The 22,381-nt window shown below is 33.9% G+C and overlaps 6 protein-coding genes across 11 annotated transcripts; 3 read left to right on the top strand and 3 right to left on the bottom strand.

The window, feature by feature from the left end:
* The first annotated feature begins 109 nt into the window (after positions 1-109).
* Positions 110-3,251, top strand: LOC108480784 (uncharacterized). Its single transcript, XM_017783884.2, has 2 exons — positions 110-1,277; positions 2,566-3,251. The coding sequence occupies exons 1-2, from the start codon at positions 621-623 to the stop codon at positions 2,650-2,652; spliced, it is 744 nt and encodes a 247-aa protein (XP_017639373.1). The 5' UTR covers positions 110-620; the 3' UTR covers positions 2,653-3,251.
* Positions 3,252-3,467: 216 nt separating this feature from the next.
* On the bottom strand, positions 3,468-5,949 carry LOC108483278 (actin-7-like). 4 transcript variants are annotated; one of them, XM_017786570.2, is made up of 6 exons: positions 5,673-5,949; positions 5,480-5,552; positions 5,138-5,205; positions 4,638-5,031; positions 3,942-4,555; positions 3,468-3,826 (listed from the first exon to the last, which is right to left on the bottom strand). In XM_017786570.2, exons 3-6 carry the CDS (start codon positions 5,192-5,194, stop codon positions 3,761-3,763), a joined length of 1,131 nt encoding a protein of 376 aa, XP_017642059.1. In that variant the 5' UTR covers positions 5,195-5,205; positions 5,480-5,552; positions 5,673-5,949; the 3' UTR covers positions 3,468-3,760. The 4 variants fall into 4 exon arrangements, with proteins under 4 accessions (XP_017642059.1, XP_017642058.1, XP_017642060.1 ...); XM_017786569.2 differs by having other exon boundaries at positions 5,755-5,949; XM_017786571.2 differs by lacking the exon at positions 5,480-5,552 and having other exon boundaries at positions 5,755-5,949.
* A 1,361-nt stretch (positions 5,950-7,310) lies between these two features.
* LOC108483212 (cytochrome b-c1 complex subunit 6-1, mitochondrial) lies at positions 7,311-9,109 on the top strand. Of its 2 annotated transcripts, none has more exons than XM_017786484.2 (5): positions 7,311-7,407; positions 7,733-7,786; positions 7,944-8,028; positions 8,662-8,751; positions 8,835-9,109. In XM_017786484.2, coding segments are annotated over exons 2-5 (210 nt in total). In that variant the 5' UTR covers positions 7,311-7,407; positions 7,733-7,784; the 3' UTR covers positions 8,868-9,109. The 2 variants fall into 2 exon arrangements, with proteins under 2 accessions (XP_017641973.1, XP_052874021.1); XM_053018061.1 differs by having other exon boundaries at positions 7,313-7,407; positions 7,737-7,786.
* LOC108483210 (protein LAZ1-like) lies at positions 8,858-15,040 on the bottom strand. Of its 2 annotated transcripts, XM_017786480.2 has the most exons (11): positions 14,625-15,028; positions 14,483-14,539; positions 13,625-13,733; positions 12,639-12,823; positions 12,459-12,547; positions 11,897-12,158; positions 11,555-11,755; positions 10,315-11,274; positions 10,210-10,238; positions 9,880-10,060; positions 8,858-9,378 (listed from the first exon to the last, which is right to left on the bottom strand). In XM_017786480.2, exons 1-8 carry the CDS (start codon positions 14,760-14,762, stop codon positions 10,915-10,917), a joined length of 1,401 nt encoding a protein of 466 aa, XP_017641969.1. In that variant the 5' UTR covers positions 14,763-15,028; the 3' UTR covers positions 8,858-9,378; positions 9,880-10,060; positions 10,210-10,238; positions 10,315-10,914. The 2 variants fall into 2 exon arrangements, with proteins under 2 accessions (XP_017641969.1, XP_017641971.1); XM_017786482.2 differs by lacking the exons at positions 8,858-9,378; positions 9,880-10,060; positions 10,210-10,238; positions 10,315-11,274 and having other exon boundaries at positions 11,555-11,760; positions 14,625-15,040.
* Positions 15,041-15,883: 843 nt separating this feature from the next.
* Positions 15,884-16,807, top strand: LOC108481326 (uncharacterized). Its single transcript, XM_017784473.1, has one exon. It carries the CDS (start codon positions 15,884-15,886, stop codon positions 16,805-16,807), a length of 924 nt encoding a protein of 307 aa, XP_017639962.1.
* Positions 16,808-18,976: 2,169 nt separating this feature from the next.
* On the bottom strand, positions 18,977-20,305 carry LOC108483211 (NAC domain-containing protein 6-like). The gene is made up of 3 exons (XM_017786483.2): positions 19,951-20,305; positions 19,607-19,872; positions 18,977-19,448 (listed from the first exon to the last, which is right to left on the bottom strand). Exons 1-3 carry the CDS (start codon positions 20,117-20,119, stop codon positions 19,044-19,046), a joined length of 840 nt encoding a protein of 279 aa, XP_017641972.1. The 5' UTR covers positions 20,120-20,305; the 3' UTR covers positions 18,977-19,043.
* Positions 20,306-22,381: the final 2,076 nt, after the last annotated feature.

Here is a 22,381-nt window from a genome sequence, read left to right as displayed (position 1 = left end):
GTCAGGTAAAAAGAAGGCAGGCAAATAATTAAGAAGAAAAAAAGTGAATAAAAGCTTGTATTTCCTCGAAAGTGAAGTTGGCGTGAAAGTTAAAATTTACTTGCTTAGTTACCAAGTATTTACCATTTATTAGAGCGCCATGATCAAGTAGCAGTGGTAAGGAGGAAAGAGAGCGTGGGTTAAAAACTTACCTCACCGAATCAAAGCTAAGTAAAAATTTCTGTTTTATAGCTTTATCTTATTTTTACAATTTATTACAAAAATCTATATTCTTGAAAAAGATTATAATAGAAGTTTCTATTTTATCAGTGTTACAAAAATCTACATTCAAACTAGCTTTTCCATTTGATTTACATTCAAATAAGTATGAAATTGAAATTAATGATTTAGTTAAAAAATACCATATATTCGTATCCCTTCAAGTTTCACTCCCTTATTAAATTCACCCTCGGAAAAGCACACTCCCCTCTCTGAGTCGTTTCCCACTCTCAGTCCCCTCTTCATATCTATCCATCTCTTTTGGAAGCTTAGAAGCAAGTGTAGTTCCAAAATCAATCTAGGAAAGCAGAGAGTTAGTGAGAGAGGAGGAGCTTCTTCTTTGAAAACTTAAAAAGAGTAAAATGCAAATGCCACCCCACGCCAGAGAAATGCGTCCAACCCCCAATGGCGACCACCACCGCCGTCACGGCCTCTCCGCCGCACCACCTCTCGCTTACTACCCTCGCTCTTCCTCTTCTTCTGCCTCTTTCAAAGGCTGCTGTTGCTGCCTCTTCCTTCTCTCTTCCTTCTTACTCCTTCTCGTCCTAGCTGTTTTTCTCATAATATTCCTGGCTGTTAAACCCGAGAAACCCCAGTTCGATCTCCAACAAGTAGGGGTTCAATACATGGGTATCTCCACTTCTAATCCTTCCTCCTTCGATGGCACTGGCACCGCTGTCTCGCCTTCCCCAACAACCGCTTCTTTGTCCTTAACTATCCACTTGCTTTTCACTGCGGTGAATCCCAATAAGGTCGGCATCAAATACGGCGAGTCTAGGTTCACCGTTATGTACCGTGGGATTCCTTTGGGAAAAGCTTCCGTCCCTGGGTTTTACCAAGAAGCTCACAGCACCCGGAATGTGGAAGCTACCATCGCCGTGGATCGAGCTAACTTAATGCAAGCTGATGCAGCTGATTTAATCAGAGATGCTTCACTTAGTGACCGTGTTCAGCTTAGAGTTTTGGGTGATGTTGGCGCTAAGATCCGCGTCTTGGACTTCGATTCTCCTGGCGTTCAGGTCTCTTCTTCCCCTTTCCCTTCTATTTTAAACTTTCTAATTGCAGCATTATCCTCATTCCCCCCCCCCATCTCTCTTAGAATCTTTAGTTTCAGACTCTTTTTCCTTCGGGAGCGGCGTAAGTGGTGGTGTCCACACTGGCTGCCTTAGCCACCCCACCCCCCAATTAGTCGCTGTCCACTCCACTTTATTCTCGTTTGTTTTTACTAACTGGCACCACTCTTTGGATACTTAGAATTGTTAGTAGGCAAGGGCAAGCGTGTTTATTTTTCCCCTCTTGGATGCTTTCTTTTGTCAATTAATTGCAATCATTTGACCTCTGAAAATTCGTGAGCATATTCATTTTTCACTGTGAATTTGGCGATGCCATGGTTTGGATTTTACCTACTCGATCCAATGACTTTTGGGTACTTATTTATCATTTTGGATTGAGCATTATTATTATTCTTTGTTTTTGGAAATTTTTGTGTGGGATGATTTGAGACAGAAAGCAGTAGTTGATAACTTGATATGTGTTGTAGCATGGTGGTATTGTGGTAAAGACAGAAGTGAATAAATGTCATAATTTTGGGTTTTGATTATTATTATTTATTTGATATCCCAAAATATGTCTTTTATTTCGTTTCTCACCCCTGGACTATCACTCTGACCCGACCATCTTTAGTGTTTTTTTTTTTTTTTTCTTTTCAATATTTCAATCAAGGGTTGAGATTTGAACCCAATTTAATGGATTTCACTTCTTAAAAGAGAATGATTGCATGTTGAGATTTATTTTTTTTCATTTATATATATTAGAACCTTTGGGTTGTTTGTTTGATGTCTTTTTTTCAAAGGCTGACTGCATATGGAGTTACACTTTTTTTTTGTTCTTCTTTACAGTGTAGGATCCACGGCATTTACCTATAGATTGTCTTGTGTGATCCATAAGTTCTAACTCCAATCCTCTCTTGTATGGATTGTATTTTGTAATGCTTTAGGGTCTCTTTTAAGGAAAGTGGGGGTAAAATTGTTTTTCCCTATTAGCTGTCAGGGTAGATAATGAGAACATACATTATTGTGGCTTCTTCTTGCCATGATGCCATAGTATAGCATTTCTTAGCCATGAAGCAGTTTTGATAATGTGCAATAAATTGCGGCATGATGCTTTAAGAAAACTTTGATGATCATTCCCCTTTCTCTGGTGTTTATGACCAATTTTGACAATTCACTCACATCAGTGCAAGATATATGTTGGGGTGCATAGATTAGCTAGTGTTTTGTTGTGTTGAAATGGGGTTGGCAATGGCAGGTATCGGTGGATTGTGCAATAGTGATTAGTCCAAGGAAGCAGTCTATCACCGACAAGCAATGTGGATTCGATGGATTGAGTGTTTAAAGTTCAAACTCACATTGCCTAATAAAATCTTATTGGTGAAAGGTATTCTCCTCCTTTTTGCTTATTCTCTCTATTATTCTGTGTCCCCAAATGGGATCGTGAAAGAATTTGAAAAAAAAAAAAAGGGGAATGAAAAGGCAAAAGAGGGGGGTAAAATTCAGGGGAAGGAAGAAAGAGAAGCGGATGGATGGAGTGTATTATTATTATCATTACTATTATATAAAAAGTAAAGCGTTGGGAAAAGACAAGACGATGATGAGAAGATTGTAAATTGTTGGTCGGTTTCTCCCAAGCCCAAGATTCAATTTTTTGAGTGGCATTGTAAAAGTAGTAGCATGTGCAATGCTGCCAAATTATCGTTGTGCTTGTGCAGTGGATAGTGCCTCTCAGCCATAATGGCAGATGGGCCTTGTTGTAAACCACGCGCGATTTTGTTTGTGCCTTCGCCCCCTTGGATCTAAAAATCCATCTCTGCCCAATCAATGTGTTGTTCTGCTTTTTACTTCATTGCTAAAATAATTGTTGTTTTTTTCCACTTGTCATATTCACACCTGATCTTTTATTTATCCATATATAAGAAAGGAATTTAGAAAATAAAATTTGTAATTAATAATTAAATAAACTTATCCATATTTATTTATAAGTCTTCAAATATTTTATTATTTTGCTCATTGATACGCATCATGAATGTTATGCATTGGTACTGCATCAAATATTACCAATGCATCAAATATTATTGGCATGTAAATATTTTGTGAATAACTTTGATTTTACAGCACACTCGGAAAAGATATAAAACATTTTTAAAATTAAAATTTAATCAAACAAAAAACGTACTTCTGATTCTTATTATATATCTTGCAATCAATCTTTTTAATAAAAAAAAATCATTCAATGATCTAACGGAAAATTCCCAAAATGAAGACTTTGTGGCCTAAACGAAAGATAGACCAAAGCATTACAATTTACAAGCCACTCAATGCCAACAATAATATAATATATATATACCAGATTGATTAAAGAAAAAAAAGCTTTCCGGAGACAACCAAACTGAACTCGCAACGACACGGACCGATTAATGTAGACTTGATAATTCATATTATCCAAATCAGAAACACTTCCGGTGAACGATAGCAGGACCTGATTCATCGTACTCAGCCTTGGAAATCCACATCTGCGCATACCAAAAATAAAAAATCAATGTAAGTTGTTACAGACATACGTGTATGACGGGAATATGTTGAATATTTAGAGGGGAGGAATTTGAAAAAATGAAATCGGAAAGTTACCTGCTGGAAGGTGCTAAGAGAAGCTAAAATGGAGCCTCCAATCCAAACACTGTATTTTCTCTCAGGAGGTGCAACCACCTTGATCTTCATGCTGCTAGGTGCAAGTGCAGTGATTTCCTTGCTCATCCTATCAGCAATACCAGGGAACATGGTTGTTCCACCACTCAGCACTATGTTTCCATACAGGTCTTTTCTGATATCAACATCACACTTCATAATGGAGTTGTATGTAGTTTCGTGGATTCCGGCTGCTTCCATTCCGATCAGAGATGGTTGGAACAATACTTCGGGGCAACGGAACCTCTCTGCTCCGATTGTAATCACTTGACCATCGGGCAATTCGTAACTCTTTTCAATGGTAGAGCTACTCTTGGCAGTCTCCAATTCTTGCTCGTAATCAAGAGCTACGTATGCAAGCTTCTCTTTCATGTCACGAACAATTTCCCGTTCTGCAGTCGTCGTAAAAGAGTACCCTCTCTCGGTTAAGATCTTCATCAAGGAATCCGTAAGATCACGACCGGCAAGATCTAACCGGAGAATGGCATGGGGAAGAGCATAGCCTTCATAAATTGGCACAGTGTGGCTCACACCATCACCAGAATCCAACACAATACCTATATTCAAACAAAACAAAATCATCATCATGCCAATTTCCATAGCATCACACTAATTAAAATACAAGCAAAACCAGTTTACCTGTTGTACGACCACTGGCATAAAGTGAAAGAACTGCCTGAATAGCAACATACATAGCAGGCACATCAAATGTTTCAAACATTATCTGAGTCATCTTCTCCCTATTAGCCTTGGGGTTAAGCGGTGCTTCTGTAAGAAGTACCGGATGTTCTTCAGGGGCGACACGAAGCTCGTTGTAGAAAGTATGGTGCCAAATCTTTTCCATGTCATCCCAATTGCTGACAATGCCATGTTCGATAGGGTACTTCAAGGTAAGGATACCTCTCTTTGATTGAGCTTCATCTCCTACATAAGCATCCTTTTGACCCATTCCCACCATCACGCCTGTATGACGTGGTCGACCGACGATACTAGGAAACACTGCCCTTGGGGCATCATCACCAGCAAAACCAGCCTGCAATTACAAGGGACAAAACAGGCTTCAACACTGGTGTGTATGTGTATATTTGCATTAAAATCATTGTCTATTTTTCATTGTAATATATAAATGATTAACTAACCTTGACCATTCCAGTTCCATTGTCACAAACAAGAGGTTGAATATCCTCATCAGCCATCTCTGATTAGCCTTAAAAAGGAAATGGATTGTTTAAGTTAAATCTTGGATCAAAATTTGAACTAGGAATCAAATAAGAAATCAGTTTCTAACAAAATGAATCATTGAAGAAAACATACAACTGAAACAGCTCTAGGATTAAAACACATATTACAACATAATCTACAGAATCTTGATGTTCTCAAGCAAACACCAAGCAGAATGAATTGTAAATAGATGTCAACCCAGAAATATTTACCCATGGATAAGCAATAACAACAATAAAAAAGATTAAAATAACCAATACCTTGTTTAAGCAAAAAAACACTGAGCTTCTCTGAAAATGAAAAAAAATAACAGAGAAACTGAAGGTATATAGCCTAAGGAGGAGAAAAGAAATGTTATTAGATCGTTAATAATATAGCATAAGACTCTTGATTTATATATATATATGTATATATAGCAGAAATGAGAGAGATGCAAATGGAATTCAACCCAACTTGAGTTAAGCCTTGTTTGGCAGCTGAGAAAAATAAAAATAATATAAGGTTTGCTTCATATGGGGAAAAGGGAATCTCTTACACAGAGCGTGCCAGAGGATGTTTGCTGGACTTATGTCGGAATCCAAACAAAAGCCGTCCAAGATCCAAATGGTGGAGTTAAGTCAGGTATGATGTGGACATTAAGACCTAAAATGTAATTAATGAGACATCAACAAAAGGGCGGCTAAAGTTAGGGTGGGCGGTGGTGTCTCTTGCCGACCATGTCTATCTATGCTTGCTTCTACATTGGTTGGCACTTGGCATCGGCATTGGCAATGGGCCCCACTCACCTCCTTTCCATTTCCCTCTATAATTAAAATTACAACTACACTAGATTAGTATTTTCTTTATTTCTCTTCTTCTTTTTCCTATTCGATTGGTTTTTTTTGACAAAAGTTTTTTTTTTTTAAAGAAAGGAAAACTATTCAAAGTTAGAATTCTAAGAAAAATATTGAAAATTCATGGTTATGCAACTTGTTATTTTTAAATAATTTAATTGTAGTAAAAATTGTTATTTTTTAAAAAATATGCATTTTATAGTTAAAAATAAAAATTTAAGACCATATTTTTAACAAGTCGAACACCCTCTAGTAGTTTTGAAGTTTTCCAAATTCCTCGCATCCTTTGAGTGCTAAACTATTTTTGTTTTTTTAAATAAATAAATATAAAATTTATATTTAAATATATGCGTTTAAGGAAATTAATATATAACATTTATTTTATATTGAATTAATATGATTGTTTATGTATGTAATTAATATATCAACCTAAAATTATGTTGATTAGATAATATTGTAGAGATTTTTAAAATCGAATCTAATCAATATTTTATGTATAAAATTAATAATATATTAATAAAGAAATTTGGAATTATCATTTTTAAATATTTTTTGTTGTTTATATTAATTGATAGTGGGGAAGTTGATGTTTAATTACGTTTAAGCAACCCAAAGAAGACCAAGCAGCTCACCAAATTTGATTTGGAAAATAACTAATCAATATTCCAAATTGTTTCTATCAATCAATTTAATACTTTAAAAAGTCAAATATAATATTAATCAGAACGGAAACGAATTTGTATTTAAGTCTAATCAAAGGAAAGCCACAACTATTCATTTCAAGGAATAATTATTATAATTAACTAACAACATTTTCGCCCAATTAAGATAATATTAAATTTATTCATATATGAAAATAATATTAATAAAAGTTAAAATAGTAAAGCTAATTTATAATTTAACCCTTAAATGATATATCAGATCTTACGTGACATAATTTAAAATAAAAATTTAAATAAAAATGGATGTTATAAAAATATTGATTTTGAGATTTACTTGATAGTTTGAGGATGTAATTAAAATATTTTGAAGTTTTGGAACCAATTTAAAAGGAGGGTTATAGTTTGAGGATGTCTAGTACAATTAACTCTTATTATACGAACACAGTCTCTTTTTGCCCTTTCCCGAAAACGGTGCCGGATGACTTTTAACATATTAGTTTTCAGCCCAATTGCACACTAGTACTAAGGGCCATATGCTTAGGAAAGCCCATAAAATTGGATCCAAAAATACAGGTAAGCCCATAATTTCTGGCGGCAGTTGTGCGCACTTTAAGCTCACTCTTATACCCGGCATTTTCCGCAAATAAGGATTCGCCAATCGCCATAGCTGAGATCGCGTCTTCCTGTCTCAAGGTACTCTGTTTTTTTTTTTCTTTTCTTTTTTGGTCAAATGTATTATGTGAAGGTGATATCATATTCCTTAAGGAATAGTATTCTATTTTTAATAATAGCTGATAATGAATTCTTCATTCAATTGTTTTTCTTGATCTGTAAATCTAGGGTTTTAGGGTTTAGTAGATTTCATCTTTTCCTTGTTTTTATTCAAAACCAGAAACTTTATCTCTCTTTTTTTTTTAATTTCAATATTTCGTTTTTCAGTTTTTTTTTTTTTTGAGAATTTACTTGATTGCTAATCTTCAGCTTTAGATTTTGTTGACTCTAATTATTTGTGTGATAGTTAGCTGATATCCAAAGCTCTGTATTTTGCTGAGTTCTCGACTTCATTTGCAATGTAAGTTTATCTTTTTTCTCATGTATAAATATATCTCTTATTGCTTGTTCCTACTTGGATTTTTTTTTTGTTCGATCTGTAAAATATAGTGATTAATTGACTGCCTTCCAATACCATGTCTATATTTCACTTAATTATCTTTAAATAATTATTTTAGGGCGGACGAGGAACCTGTTGATCAGAAAAAATATTTTGAAGATGGTTGCAAGCCTAAATGTGTGAAACAGCTTCGTTCATATGAGGTTGGTAATAAACCAGTTGTCTATGAATTAGAAGCAAGATTTTCTGAATGTTCTTACCGTTCTTTCAATTATATGACTTTGATAATTGCTGATATAACTATATGCTATTGGGGTGGTTTTTACTAGTTATTGTATGTTTGTTAGAGGAGCACTTAGCATTTTTAGTCACTTTTTCGAAGAAGTGCTACCCCAATTTTTAGTTTGGAGACTAAAGTCATATTTTCTTTGATGCTGACGGACTGGTCATCCTAATATTTAAAGCAATAATAAGCTTATTGAGGATATATGTGAATTTTTTTGTAATGCAAGTTGTTTTCTTCTTTTGAACCAGACCTAACTGTCTATTTCACTAAAATCCAATATTAAAGTAAAATCTGACAACATAAATTCCTTGATAAAACTGCTAGGCCTCACATGCATATATATATTTACTCTCAAAGTGGTATGCCAGTGTTTGACTAAACTGGTCATTTACTTATCTTTTCTTGTTAATCCTTAAATTTTATATTTAGACATGGTGTCCTCTTGAGAAATTCTGTTTCTTGTCTTAAATAATTGTTAATTCTTGTTTGGAACATTGCCTGTTATGATGAATAATTGTGCAGCAACTTATAAATTACTGCTTTCCGTCAGGCATGTGTTAAGAGAATCCAAGGTGATGAAAGTGGTAACAAGCATTGCACTGGTCAATATTTTGACTATTGGTCTTGTGTTGATAAATGTGTAAGTAGGTTTATTTGCTTAGAGCCTCAGTTTGGCTAATGTTGTTATGTAACTTGTCCTGATATCAATTTTGTGGAATGTAGGTTGCACCATCGCTATTCACAAAACTGAAATAACCAGGGCCAGAGTTGTACAACGGTAGCATCATGTCATGCTGTTGAATGATTGTTTCAGATAATTTGGTTCCATAAACTTGACAAGTGTTAAAATTTTTGTTATTTTGGAAACATTTAAATAAATTTGGATCCTGGGATACATCCCTCTTGGGAATAGGATCACAAGTGTTGTGACAAGTTTGAGTGCAAAAATATTGACTATAAATTGTGTTGATGTGCACAGAAAATTGAGTTTTAGAAAATGTGTATTTCTATTTTTCAACACCCTCGAATCAGAGACGTAAAAGCTGGAGAATAATGTGAAGAAGATAGATGAATCACTGAATTGTTGAACAGGGGCTGAGCCCTTTCTCCAATGGCACCTCTTATGCGCACTTTAGGCTTGAATCTACTGCAAGTGTTGCACCATCAGCTTTACTGTCTTCTAGTAATCTTAGCATTCCAACCAAAATTTCATCTTTTTTGAACCCTAGGTTGACACCGCATTGGGTCTTATGGCAGGACCATTAACCTGTATCAACAAGGATCGTCATCAAGGCTGGAGTCGCTCCGGGTGACATTCATGTGCTGAACAGTGTTTTAATTCTAGTTTGAACAAATTATAATTCCTTATTATTATACTCATCAATAATAAGACATAGATGTAATATTTCTTATTAATGCCAAAATAACATAATAAACACGACACCTTATTGGTTAAACGTGATCAATGCCACACATTTAAACAGCTGCTAGTTTTGTTCAACAGGAATAGAAAACGAGATTCGCAATGGCAGCAAGATTTACAGTTTTTTAGATTTGAGAAGTGAAGGAAAACAAAAATACAATGCAGGCCAGAAGCGTCCTCTCGACCTGTTAAAATTGAAAAGTAAAAAAAAAAAAAAAAGAAACAATAATTCTAAGCGTATGTACGTAAAGGAGCGCAAGTATGCATGATCCTGAACTAATCTTTTACGTGCTCTAACTGAGATCTGTTGGTCAAATTCAAAAGCATCAAGTTCTGAGGACATACTGCCTGGAATTTCCCACAAGTCGCAGCATGGACATTTCCAGCAATAACACGTAGTTCTCTGATATTCTCTTGTGTGTCATAGAAACCCATTTCTTGGAGTTGTGATAATTGTGTGGCATACAATTCTTCCACATGGAGCTTACCATCAGACCAGCAGTATCAGGTGCTCCTGAAACTGCAACTAAACAAAAAATAAGGGTAAAAACATGAAAGATAGAGGAAGGTCCTAAAGCAAGTTCGAGAGAGCCATTGATTGTTCGAGCAACTACTCTTCATGCCCTTTGTAGAGAAAGTTCAAAACTACAAATTGTACTCATTTTTATCATGTACCTGTAGTAACACCACCCTGGTCTGGAGCCCTGTAAGAAAGCCTAATGGTGAACAAAAAAACAATGAATCATAAAGCCATTTTAATAGAAAGATACAATCGCTTACTGGGTTGATTGCTGTTGGTTGAGCTGAAACACAAGTAACTGCTGTAAAAGCTAGCAATTGCTGCAAGAAATAAATAAATAAAAAAAAAGGAAAAAGAGAGGTGACTTCACCCTTGAACATATCAAACAATCTGATATTGTATCCACTGAGAAGTAGCCTTAACATGCCTATAACACCATAATAGCTGAGGATGAGCTTATACAGAATAAAAGACAGATCCCATACCATAAAATCATCTAAGCATTTAGCATTTATTAGGAGAGAATTCAGAGATGCATACTGCATCAAATTTAGCTGCATTGAAAATCACAGTTTTGCATATATAACCAATCATAAAATGTTTAACTGAGCTTCATATTACAAATAAATTGGTTCTTTTTTCTTTTCAAAACATGTAGACTTTTTACACTGCAATGTGAGTGTCAAAATATATATTCATAACAAGAAAAGAAACAGCCATTATACGTTGAAAACTTGTGGGCAATGATTTCATTTATGCCCTTGAGCATGTCAATTGTCAACCAAGCTTGGTACTGGAGAAGTCTCTTTGTATCTCTCACACCAGCATGTCTTATTTTCATTGATTTAGCCACCCACAAATTAATATTTCATCTCGACTTTAACCTTTCTATGGCCCCTAATCAGATATCTACTGCTCTGATCACCACTGCTGATTTCTCCTACAGTTTCCGCGCTGCTATATCCTGATATTCTATCCCGTTTCTTTCTCCTTGCAATCCCACTATCGCTCATGCACCCTTCTAAGAGTGGATCATCGATATCATGAGTTACCCTCTGTGCAGCTGTTGGAATACAACTATCATCCCTTGTCTTCCTTTTGTGTCTGCGACGCCTCTTTATGTTTTCAGAGATCTTATGTAGTTTCTTGTTGAACTTCGTGATCCCCTTCTCAACAGGCACAACTGCTTGGTTTACTGTAAATTTTACATCATTTACGATCTGCACCAGGAAAGGTAGATTCATTCAACAATACTAATGTCACCATACTAAAGAAAAAGTAAAAGAATGTGGTCTTAAAAAGATTTATCTGCATACAATAAAAAAGGCCCCCAACAAAAATAGTGGAAGAATGTGCATCATTGATTGCACTTTTCAGTTTTTATCGATAGATGGTGGATGTTAATTAGCAACTTAATCAATTCTACCCACTTGAACTCCTGAAGAGATGCTATCATGGAGGACCAACAACAAAGATTATCAGTATAATCTGAAGACTTACATATTCACCACCACCAATAAATACGTCTTTCACACTTTCTTTGATGGTCATTCCACTTCGGGCCTTCATTTCGGGATCCAGAGGGCAATCAACCGATGCATAGTCTCCAAGGATTGGAACACTTTCAGGAATGGGATCTCCCATTAACTCATAAGGTGTGGAAGGGAAAACATATAGGTGAACTATAGAAGCAAGGCCCATCTGTACTGGAGGAATATCACAACATTCCAAACTTTCATATTAGTAAAAGACCCATTTTTCGGTCAATATTCCAGTTTACATAGACATAGATAAATAGGAGTACTACCAAGAAGAAATTTGTTAGTGATTGAAGACAACTACCTCTATACAAATGATGAAGTTTTGGACACTTGACTTAAACTGCAAGCCTTCAGCAATTGGACTTCTGAACAGACCAAGAGCATAAAAAAGGGCAATTGCCACACCTTGCCACCAAGTTAAAAATACTATAGATTTAAATGTCAAAAACTTGGCCAATGGATTTATGCGTGCCAGTTCATCCTTTGTGACAGCATAAAATTGAATTAAACAGTATAAAGCCCATGATTGACTGAAATTGAGAATCACTGCCATATAAGGATACCTGAAAATCAGGAAACGGTGCCAAGATAATGAAAATTTTCTTAAGAGGGCCCATTTGCAAAAATCCGTTTTCAGTATTTAATGTTCACTTTAAATGAAACAACGAAGTCCCTGAATATTTTCAACAAACACTTGTGCTGGCAAGTAAAACAACAACATATATTCTGATTTTAGGAGGTTTGTTACTTAGCAGGTGAAGCACTAAAGGAGGCATCAGTATGAATCACAATCATTGAAGATTACTTTTTCTATATAACTCACACAATCCTTGCTATTATAAGCAACATTAAGATCATCTTACCCACATCCCCATTTGAATTCTCCTTCACAATATACACCAAAAGCTTCAAGAAATACTGCTAAAAGAGCAGTTAATGACTTGATTATCATCTGCCACCAAAGCATAAAACTTTGTTAAAACTGGGAACAATAATGGAAACAAAAGTAATACTTCATTTTTTTTAAGCTAAAAAAAACTTACATATTGGACAATGGCGAACTTGACAACTTGGTAAAACCATTGACCAAGTTTCCAGGGTCTAAGGATATAATTCATAGGAAAAGGGTGCTTAATAGTCCCCTTTTCATAATCAAGTTCCAATAGTGGAGTTTTAGAACTTGCATGCCCTAATCTTTTCATGAATTCAATAGTCCTATCTTCACCACCTTAAAAGCAGAATTGCATTAAAGAACAGAAATTTTCTCAACATTAGCCATAAAAATAAACAGTTGGTTTACTCTGAAAAATGAAGACCGTTAAAAATGCAAGGGAGAAGAAAATTGCCAAATCAATAATTTAACAAATAGCCTATGTTTTCAAACCTCAAAAACTAGTGTTGCACTTTGACATTTATGCTATCTGGACCTTTGAAAGTCCATAAGCCAAAAATGCATGCTATGCAAAGGTGTTAATTTTCTAAATATTTTGATAGAAATTATCATAGAATTTTAGGTCTGTAATATCAAATGCATAAAACTAGCGCATATACTCAGTTTGACAGAACTTTTCAACACCCCTTAAAGGAAATATATGATGTGTGAAATACCTTTTTCCTTAGTGTGTGTGCATGTCTGTGTGGTTTATTTCATATGGATGTCATATCATCAATAGCTCCATGCATGACATTCTTAGCCCCAAATAACTTTACAATAAAACTACGAGTTGGTAGGCAATTGGAAATAGCCTACAACCCCCATGAAGAATGTGGACTGTTGAGCCTTTAGATTTTCTCAACAGTGCTAAAGGTAAGGCCTGCAAATAATTACATCCTGGACCTTGCTTGAGTAAAATCAACAGAGTAGAGCATATTCTCCTTTAGAATATAACTAGAATGAATCCGGGGCATTGTATATTAGACATCAGAAGAATTTATATAAAAACAAATGAGATGGCACTCCAGAAACACTAAACCGGAATTACAAAATAAAATTTTTAGTTGAACTTTAAGGCTCTAGAAATAGACATACCCAAGCAAGCAACAAGGTATCTTTCAAAGCAATACATGGCAAATGATTCGTAGCAATCTCGTAGTATCGAAAAATCAACACTAATTGATGGATCCACCAATGATACAAACTGTTAAAAGTAATTGGGTAAGCAAGATAGAAGATAACATACCATTGAATCAGATACCTGTTGCCAAAATATCATGTTGAAGTACTCTGCCAAAGCTATACCTTAAAAGTTTCGCATACTAAAGACATACCAAACTCAAAATTTTAACCTAAGCTGAATATAAGTCAAACTTCATCCAAACACACCACTTGAAATTAAGTGAAAAACCCACATAAAACACCTTCAATGCAAGCCAGTTAGCAATACCACAGCACACAATTAAAGATTTGTGCCAATGATTTTACACAATTTCTTAAGGCATGTTCAGTAATCTCAAACACCAAGTTTTTGCTTCAAATTTTCAAAAGTCAAGCATGATATTTAAAATTCAGGAATCTAGGAACTGAAATTTCCTACAGAAAGCATCTTCAACAAAAAGGTAAAATATTTATGCTAGTGATTTCACAGTTGTACATTCCATAATCGCCAAAAGACCAAATTCCACCCAACAGGACAGAACTTTGAGCAATAATAGACAAAAACTTCGAGCATTGTTACAAGAAATTTATCTGAGCTCCAGGCATGGTAATGATTTTAATCTTAGAGTATCAAAAAACAATTATTTTGATCAAACACGTTAAAAAATGGTGCAAGACAGTAGGATTTGCACGATTTGAACCACATGAAAACAACTGGCAAAAGTTTTCGGATTGAAAACTCCCTATGAACTGAAAAAACAAGTAAACAAAAAACCAGATCAAAGAACTCACCGATTCTACAGCATACAAAGGAACCATAAGAATGACTCCGATCAAAAACTTTTGCTCCTGCCGGTCCAAAAGCTCAAGCAAAGTCAGAAAATAGTACAGATTATGGGGAAAGAGCCTACAATGTCTAAAAAGAAAACCTTACCTCAGGATTCTTGTAAGAATAGAGATGTTCGAGGACAAGATACATTGAAAGCGAAAGCGTGACGACTACAAACACTCCAGCTATCAAAGTCGCCCAAATAGGTGGCGAATAGCCCAATAGATAATCTGTAATCTTCATCAGCGATTAGCGACTACACTTTTGGCGGTAAATCGGTATAACTGAATTCCCACTTTCCGGGAAAAAGAAGTTAAAAGTCAACTGATGATCATCGTTAATCCATGATTCAAAATCAGAAAGAATTTTAATTGAACATAAACCAAAAAAAAAAGAATTGGAATCCCTAGGAAAAGATATGGAGGCAAAAGCCAAAGCCACAGAAGGTGACTCGAGTGGAACATGAAACTGAGGCATGCACGGACGCTGCACGTGGATCCGTTTTATCTGTTATCCCTTAGATTATTACTATAATACCCTTTTTAGAGTTTTATTAAATACAGCCCCTGTTCTAACCCAACCCATTATGCATTTTTAACCTGCTTAGATTTAGGTTCTCTTCAATGTTGTAACAATAACGATATGGTAATACCATTGAATTGTTTTTTTTTTTTTTGAATTAATGCACTTTTAAGCAAGTGAATTAGAAATGTAAAGAGCATAAAATTCAAATTTGTTTCTAATGGATCTTAAATTTATTTATTAATTTACTGGTAGTTTAATTTATTAATATGAGAATAAAATTATCGTAAATTGTGACCTATTCTATTGGATATTCATATATTTTAGATATATTTTTAGAAATAGAATCATAATTATATTAAAAAAATTTGATGAATAGATAAGAGAACATTGACACGGAAAAGTCTTCATCAAAATCAAGGTGTGGTTAATTAATTCAGTCCAAATTATCATTAAAACACTGCTAAATTGTGAACGAGGTTTACATGTTTAATTCAAATAGAAAAGATGATGAAATGGGCTGGCAGGTTAGTTTGTCGGGAGCAATACAATATAGATCCAGATTAAGTCAATTTTGGCAGCTTTCACCCGTTGCAAAATCTTTGGTAGTTAAGCCAAAATAGTACAATTTAATCTGCACGTTCAAATCATAATCCTATAATACTAACAAGTTTTGTCTTTTATTGCAGAACAAGACAAGCCATTCGTGCACATAATTTCATGTCCAATCTTTTTAACTTCAAAATATATGTGTCGTGAGTTGTAAGGAGACACTGCATCTACAATGCAGATATTGCATTTAAACCCCAAATCCAGAAAATTTATTCGATGTTTTATGAGAAATGAAGATTCCTCATACCTCACCTGATATATATAATATCCATATGGCAAAGACAGCCATTACAGCTTTGAACCCAATAATGGCTACTTCACATGCTCGGTCTATCAGCTTGCCTTCTCGATCAAACCCCAAAATTCTTCAAATACAAGAGCTTCTTTTCAGGTTAAAGCCTGTTGAAATTGTCTCTCTGTCAATGTCCGAAATGAGCAACAAACTCGGTGGTGTTCGAGATCTGCTCGAAATTTTCAACGAGTTATTGTTATTGTCACAGACACAACAAGCTTTACTCCGAGGATGTAATGAAAAATGGGCTGATGACTTGCTTGACGGACTTGTTTTGCTACTGGACGTATGCGGCATTGCTAAGGATGTGTTTTTGCAATCCAAAGAACACATTCGAGGACTCCGATCGATGTTTCGAAGAAGAAAAGCCGACGAATTCGACCTCACAAAGGAGATCAGTCACTACTTGGCTTCCAGGAAGAAATCAAACAAGTTGATTCATAAAGTCTCAAAAGATTTAAACACTAAACGTAGCTGTTCCACCTCGTACAGCAAAGCCGGCAACGATAACACCATGGCCACGGCAGACATGTCGAGACAGATCCAACATGTCGTTCTCACAACACTCAAATCTCTGCTATTGTACATAACAGGATTCAAGACACAGACAAAGGTTGGCAGGTGGAGTTTGGTTTCTAATCTGATACGGTCGAAACATGTGGATCGAAACGAATTCGAGAAAGTGGATGATGCATTGAACGTGTTGCTAGATCATAAAGCAGAGAAACATAGTAACCAGAATCTACAAACCGAATTGGGAAAACTGGAGTTGAGCTTTGAAGATGTTGAACAACAACTGGAACGCTTGCACAGAGATTTGATTAAAACCAGAGTCACCCTTCTTAATATCCTTAGTCATTAGATCAAACAATGCCCTCGAAATCAAATCCTTGTATATGAATGAATGTACAAATTTTCCTTGATATAGAATTTTTTGAAGATTTTGATGTTGTTTAGGAATCTGATTTCTTCATTTTTTCTTTCTCGGGCTGTAATTTTAGAACCAAAGCAACCTGTTTTCAGATTGAAATTTCAGTCATAAAAATGGTAAAAACTACTGCGAATTAATTCTTTTCAATTTCAAAAGCAACTGTACATAAGTTTGATTGATATAATAACAACTTTAGTCCTTGAAGTTTGTATATTCTATGTAAACGTTGAATGCGTAATTAGTACAGGTTAAATTTGTTAAATTAGGACTAAATTGACAAAAATGTGTAAATATTACGGGTAAATTTATTAAATCAATACCAAATTAATAGAACATATAAATTATTAGGGCTGAATTTATTATTAGACCGATAAAAAATGTATAATCTATGAAAATATTAACATTAATTAATTGCCTTTAAGTACTCACTTTCAACATTGACAATGATTAAATTACTCAGTTACAAACCAAATACAAAAAGTTAGTTAAAACAAAATAAAAACAAAATTGTAATAAATTAGCTTTGCTTAACTCATACATCGAGACATAAAATTGCATTATTATAAACTCGGTTAATTCATGCAATTATGTTTTTAAGAAGTGGACACCCAACAAGTTTAAGATTTGAATTTAATAACGTATGGGACTCAATTGAGAAAAATGCGTGGCCGCAGCAGGAGACAGCCCAAGCTGGCTTGCATTGTTCTCAGTCAAGGCCACTCGTGCAGCTGCAGAAACAAATCTCAAGAAAAATTATCAGCGATGACCAACACCCACAGATTTTGAGATTTTGGATCAAAGCAGACAAATCCCATACCATTAGCATGAAAGATTCAGTATTTTGTATAAAAATCAAACACGTTTTACAGTGTTAAGGAGCTGCATTTTGGTTAGGGGACACGTTTCTATACCATAGAAAGATGTTGGAAACCCAAACATGGCAGATCTTTGCCTCCCTCCTGCACAACAAATTAAGAAACATAGAGAAAATGAGTGTTCCCTTCACACAACCACCTTTGTGGCATATAATAGGCCTTTTTCTGTATCTTCAACATATATGCAAGGCCTTGAAAGAATCCGAAACAAATGGAAACCATATTTAACATCTCTCCTTTCAACAATGGTTTTTTTTTTTTTTTTAATCAAAGCTTGGATCACTGCTCTCAAGTACTGACATGAATAAAAGGGTATATACACATTTTGATACCTAAACTTGACCTCAATGTTCAAATTGATACCTAAGGTTTTTTTTGTCAAATTAAGTATCTAAACTTGTTTTTTTTTTTTTTCAAAATAGTACTTGAACTTGGTTCCATAGTTGAAATTGGTCAAGTAAGTCATTTATCGTAGCTACTAATTCAGACTAAAAAGCTAAGTTCAAATACCTATTTGAATCAAGAAATTAAGTTTAATTACCTAATTAGGCCAAGATAAATTTTAGGTACTAAATTGAATCTTAAAATTAAGTTTCAGGTATCAAAATGTATATTTATCTTAAATAAAAATTTCATGGTCTTTTTTCCCACAAATTTCCTTTCTTTTCTTACTTTTGGGGATAGATTTTAATCATCTTCACAGAGAATTTTTGGTGCTTATTTTTGCATTCATAGGCTTATTTTTGCATGTTGACTGTCTTAGCATCATTATCCATGGTATAAGAGTGAATATATTTGAGAGGTCCCTTTATTATAGGGTTTGATTAAATTAGTCCTTTTATTATTAAATAAATTAATATAATCTTTATACTATTAAATAATAATAAGATTAAATTTGAATAGATTTAATATTTATTGTTTAAACAATATTATTTAGTGTAAACAATAATATTTTTAAAGTTTTTATGATTTTGTAAATGAAATATTTTGTTCAGAATTGAACTACAATTGAAAAAAATTAAAGATATTTTTAATAAATTAAATGTCAACTCAATTACAATTTGAACTTATTTAATTTTTTTAATAGTATAGGAACTAAATTGATCTATTTAATGATAGAAGGACTAATTTAATTTAGTTACTATAATAGAGATCTCCTAAGTACTTTAACTTGAGTATAAATTTTCATGATGAGAGATTTATGAAAAAAAGAAAAAAGAAAAAAAGAAGAAATGGAACCTCATTGACAAAACTTGAGTAAGAGTAATACAAGCTTATGTACAACATTAGATTTAAAAGTTGAGGATATTAGCAACGTAGGGTGTAAGATTTTGGAACCAAGGGCTATTTAACTGAGCCCAAAACTGATCTTGGGTCCAATCAGTCAACATTTTGGGTATTTGAAGTTGTCCCATATTTTCATTGCCTAATGGTAATTGCAAAGATGCTGAAGAAATTTTCTTCTGTTTCTTTGCTATTCCATCTGATCTTTTCTCTTTCACCATTGCTTCCTCTTCTTCTTCTTTCTTGAAGACCACCAAATCTTGTTTTGGTGTGCAGAAAGAGATGGTGTCCATGGATGAGAATGAAGATGATGAAGGAAGAGATGTGTTCTTCAACTCTTCCTCCATTGCTGCCCTTTGCTCCAACACTTTCAAGGATGTTGCTTTCCTATATATTTTGCACATCACTATGTCCTGTAAACACCAACCATGCAGATATAAATCAGACCATGAAAATAGAAAATTTAACTAGGTGTTTTCATTTTAGTCAGCTAATTTTAATAAATTTTCATTTTGTTAATTGGGTGAAGGGTGGGTGATTTTTCTAACTTGAAGAAAGTGTGCATATATACCTTGGGCAAAGTAGCATCAGGGAGACGATACTCATTCATAACCCAATCAGTCTTACATCCTCGTTGAGCTCTCCCTTTATAGAAAACAAGTGTCTTTTTGAATCCAATCATCTTTTTCTGATCCGATAAGCTCACAATTTTCCGATCAGAACCGGTGGCTTTCCAGAACCCATTTTTAGTAGTCCTGTTAGGCCTCCCTCCTTTCCCATGTTTCCTGTCTATTGGCACAAAAAAATACCATTCTCTCTCTCCAATCTTTGACAACCCTATCAAAACATTATCAATCAACAACACATATAAATAATCATTATCAATCCAGCAAATGAAAAATCATATATATATACCAGGCAGGTCCCAAGGATCATGGTGATAGATGTTGAGAAATCCAATTACATCAGAACTCAACATCTTGCCATAAACGATGTTTCTGAGGTAAAATTCTAGCAATTCTTCCTCCGTTGGGTGGAATCTAAAGCCAGGAAGTTCAATCTCTGGGTTTGATTGGTAGCTCATTGTGGTTAGCTTTAGTGTCACTAAACACTTGTCTTGCTTACTTTCAGCTTGAATCAAAGCTATATTTATATGTGCATGCAAAATACTGAGCCTTGGGAGATTGATATTTTGTAAGGATGGTAGATAAGCATTGCTGGGTTTATAAATGTTTGGACAGTGACCACTTTAAAGACCAAGTCATCAACAAAAGCAAGTCCTTGATCTTGTGTTTGAAAATAATTTGCAAGAAAAGGAGTATGGTCTTTCAATGGAACCCACACGCTTTTAGATAACTGACCAATGACTGTTTGAGTATACACCCACTTCATTTTCTGGCTTCTTGCTTCAGCTAAGCTTCACTTACTTTTTATTTTTGGTTAACTACTGCTAGTAGTCCCTCTACTTTACAAAAGTTGTAGATTTAATCCTGTTATTTTCAAATTTTAAAATTTCAGTCCTCACCAAGCAATAGCAAACAATAGCAGTTAAATTCATTAAGTAAAATCTGATGCACCATATAGATATTTTCATATGTGTGATTACTCACTAAAATTTCTATTAATGGATTAATGACAGGCATTTATGTCCATACTGAAATTTTAAATTTTGAAAAAGTATAGGAATTTAGAATGATCTAATTAGAAAATATAGACACAAGACTAGTAATTAGATTTAACCAAATGAATTTAACTGTTATGGTTTGGGTGAGACTAAAATTTCAAATTTTAAAAAATACAAAATTAAATTCAAAAATATAAAACTAAAATGATTAAATAAAATTTAAAGATTAAATTCGTATTTTTTTGGACATTATTTACTTGGAAATTCAAGAGCAGTAGGGGTTTTTCTTTTCCAAGTAAATTTGTGCCATATAATTTGATTTTTAAAACAAATGAGCTAAGATTGATGCAGATGCAAGCCAGAATCTTGAATTGGTCATAATAACTAAATTCTCTGGAAAGTTGTATGTATGTTCCAGGATATTATTTTCTAAATGATAACAACTTTCAGGAAACTGGCAAAGACTTGACTTCTGTTTTTCTTTTCATTTGTTTTCTAATATCTTTTGGCAAAGACTTGACTTATAACCCATTTTTACTGTTGAAAATATGTTCTTTTATAATTAAACTTAATGAAAAAAATTATAGATCGGTTTAATTAGGAAGAAATAAAGAAATTTCGTGGTTTTGAAGAATGCTTTCAACTTGAAAGATGAGTTGTTTATGGCTGAATTGATCGGGTCAAAGCCTAGGATTGCATTTTATCTTTTATATTAAAAAAAAAAATATACATTAGATAACAAAAATAATCTAATTTTAAAAATTCTATTCATTTTATCTAATATATAAGGTTTAATTTATTTATTTTTAGTAAAAAGACAAAATGCTATATAACTCTTAATATATCCATAACACTTTTATTCTAATACAACTTATAAATTTATTTTCTCTTTAAAATATTAATGAAAATTAAAAAAAATCTCTGTCCTCCCCTCTCTATTATACTTAAATATAAAAAAAAAATTAAGGACCTCATGAAAGGGGTTTGATTTTAATGAATTGTAATATAGGTGTATTTGCTCTATTAGTTCTAGCACTCTTTTAATCTTTTTTTTTAAAGATTTAATTACTTTAGTATTTGAATTTAATAATTTAAGTTTAATGTTATCAATGGAATTTCATTAAATTAGATTATAAAGTAATTAAAAAAGATTTACAAGATCATATTAACATTTTATTTTATCTTCTACATGTGCAACGTTGACCATTTGTACAATTTGTTTTTTAATTGCAATATAATCTAGTTTAATGAAATATTTCAATTATGTTGCTAATTGAACTTTTAAGGACTAAATTCTTGGAATAAACACTAATGCTAAAACTTAAAGAAAACTATTAAAAATGCATAATAATACATTTTATAAATATAAAAATATAAACATGAGACACATGACAATAAATATCTCAAACTTGCGAAATTAAATATTCTGGGTTGTGTTTCACTAGTAATACGAATCAAAGAGGTGGTTCATGTTGATGAGCAGCAGCTGGCGGCCACCACACCACCGTTATGCCTTTGCTTAGGGAAGGACCGGAGCAGCACAAAAGCAGACAAAAACTGAGAACAAAAAAACAAAAGTAAAAGCCGGACGGCAACAGTTGTCAGATTCTCCGGCCCCATGACCTGAACCTGATGATAACATGCTTCTTCTAGGCAACCAATGGCCGTATACCTTTGTACTATATTGTTCCTTGCTATAGGAGTAGGACCAGACAGCCATGA

Source organism: Gossypium arboreum, chromosome 1, assembly GCF_025698485.1.
Source record: "Gossypium arboreum isolate Shixiya-1 chromosome 1, ASM2569848v2, whole genome shotgun sequence".
NCBI classification, from domain to species: Eukaryota; Viridiplantae; Streptophyta; class Magnoliopsida; order Malvales; family Malvaceae; genus Gossypium; species Gossypium arboreum.
The sequence above is the reverse complement of the archived record's forward strand: the minus strand, read 5'-3'. Positions and strand labels throughout refer to the sequence as shown.

Coding starts and splice junctions, on each gene's coding strand:
- LOC108481326 (XM_017784473.1), top strand. CDS start 15,884: ATGAAGATTCCTCATACCTCACCTGATATATATAATATCCATATGGCA.
- LOC108483210 (XM_017786480.2), bottom strand. CDS start 14,762: ATGAAGATTACAGATTATCTATTGGGCTATTCGCCACCTATTTGGGCG. Junction 12,824..13,624: donor ATACCTTGTTGCTTGCTTGG/GTATGTCTATTT, acceptor TCTGCTTTTAAG/GTGGTGAAGATAGGACTATT. Junction 12,159..12,458: donor GAATTCAAATGGGGATGTGG/GTAAGATGATCT, acceptor CCTGATTTTCAG/GTATCCTTATATGGCAGTGA.
- LOC108483278 (XM_017786570.2), bottom strand. CDS start 5,194: ATGGCTGATGAGGATATTCAACCTCTTGTTTGTGACAATGGAACTGGA. Junction 4,556..4,637: donor TGCCAGTGGTCGTACAACAG/GTAAACTGGTTT, acceptor GTTTGAATATAG/GTATTGTGTTGGATTCTGGT. Junction 3,827..3,941: donor CTCTTAGCACCTTCCAGCAG/GTAACTTTCCGA, acceptor TGGTATGCGCAG/ATGTGGATTTCCAAGGCTGA.
- LOC108483212 (XM_017786484.2), top strand. Junction 8,029..8,661: donor AACAGCTTCGTTCATATGAG/GTTGGTAATAAA, acceptor GCTTTCCGTCAG/GCATGTGTTAAGAGAATCCA. Junction 8,752..8,834: donor GGTCTTGTGTTGATAAATGT/GTAAGTAGGTTT, acceptor TGTGGAATGTAG/GTTGCACCATCGCTATTCAC.
- LOC108483211 (XM_017786483.2), bottom strand. CDS start 20,119: ATGAGCTACCAATCAAACCCAGAGATTGAACTTCCTGGCTTTAGATTC. Junction 19,873..19,950: donor TGATCCTTGGGACCTGCCTG/GTATATATATAT, acceptor ATGTTTTGATAG/GGTTGTCAAAGATTGGAGAG. Junction 19,449..19,606: donor CTGATGCTACTTTGCCCAAG/GTATATATGCAC, acceptor TGGTGTTTACAG/GACATAGTGATGTGCAAAAT.
- LOC108480784 (XM_017783884.2), top strand. CDS start 621: ATGCAAATGCCACCCCACGCCAGAGAAATGCGTCCAACCCCCAATGGC. Junction 1,278..2,565: donor TCGATTCTCCTGGCGTTCAG/GTCTCTTCTTCC, acceptor TGGCAATGGCAG/GTATCGGTGGATTGTGCAAT.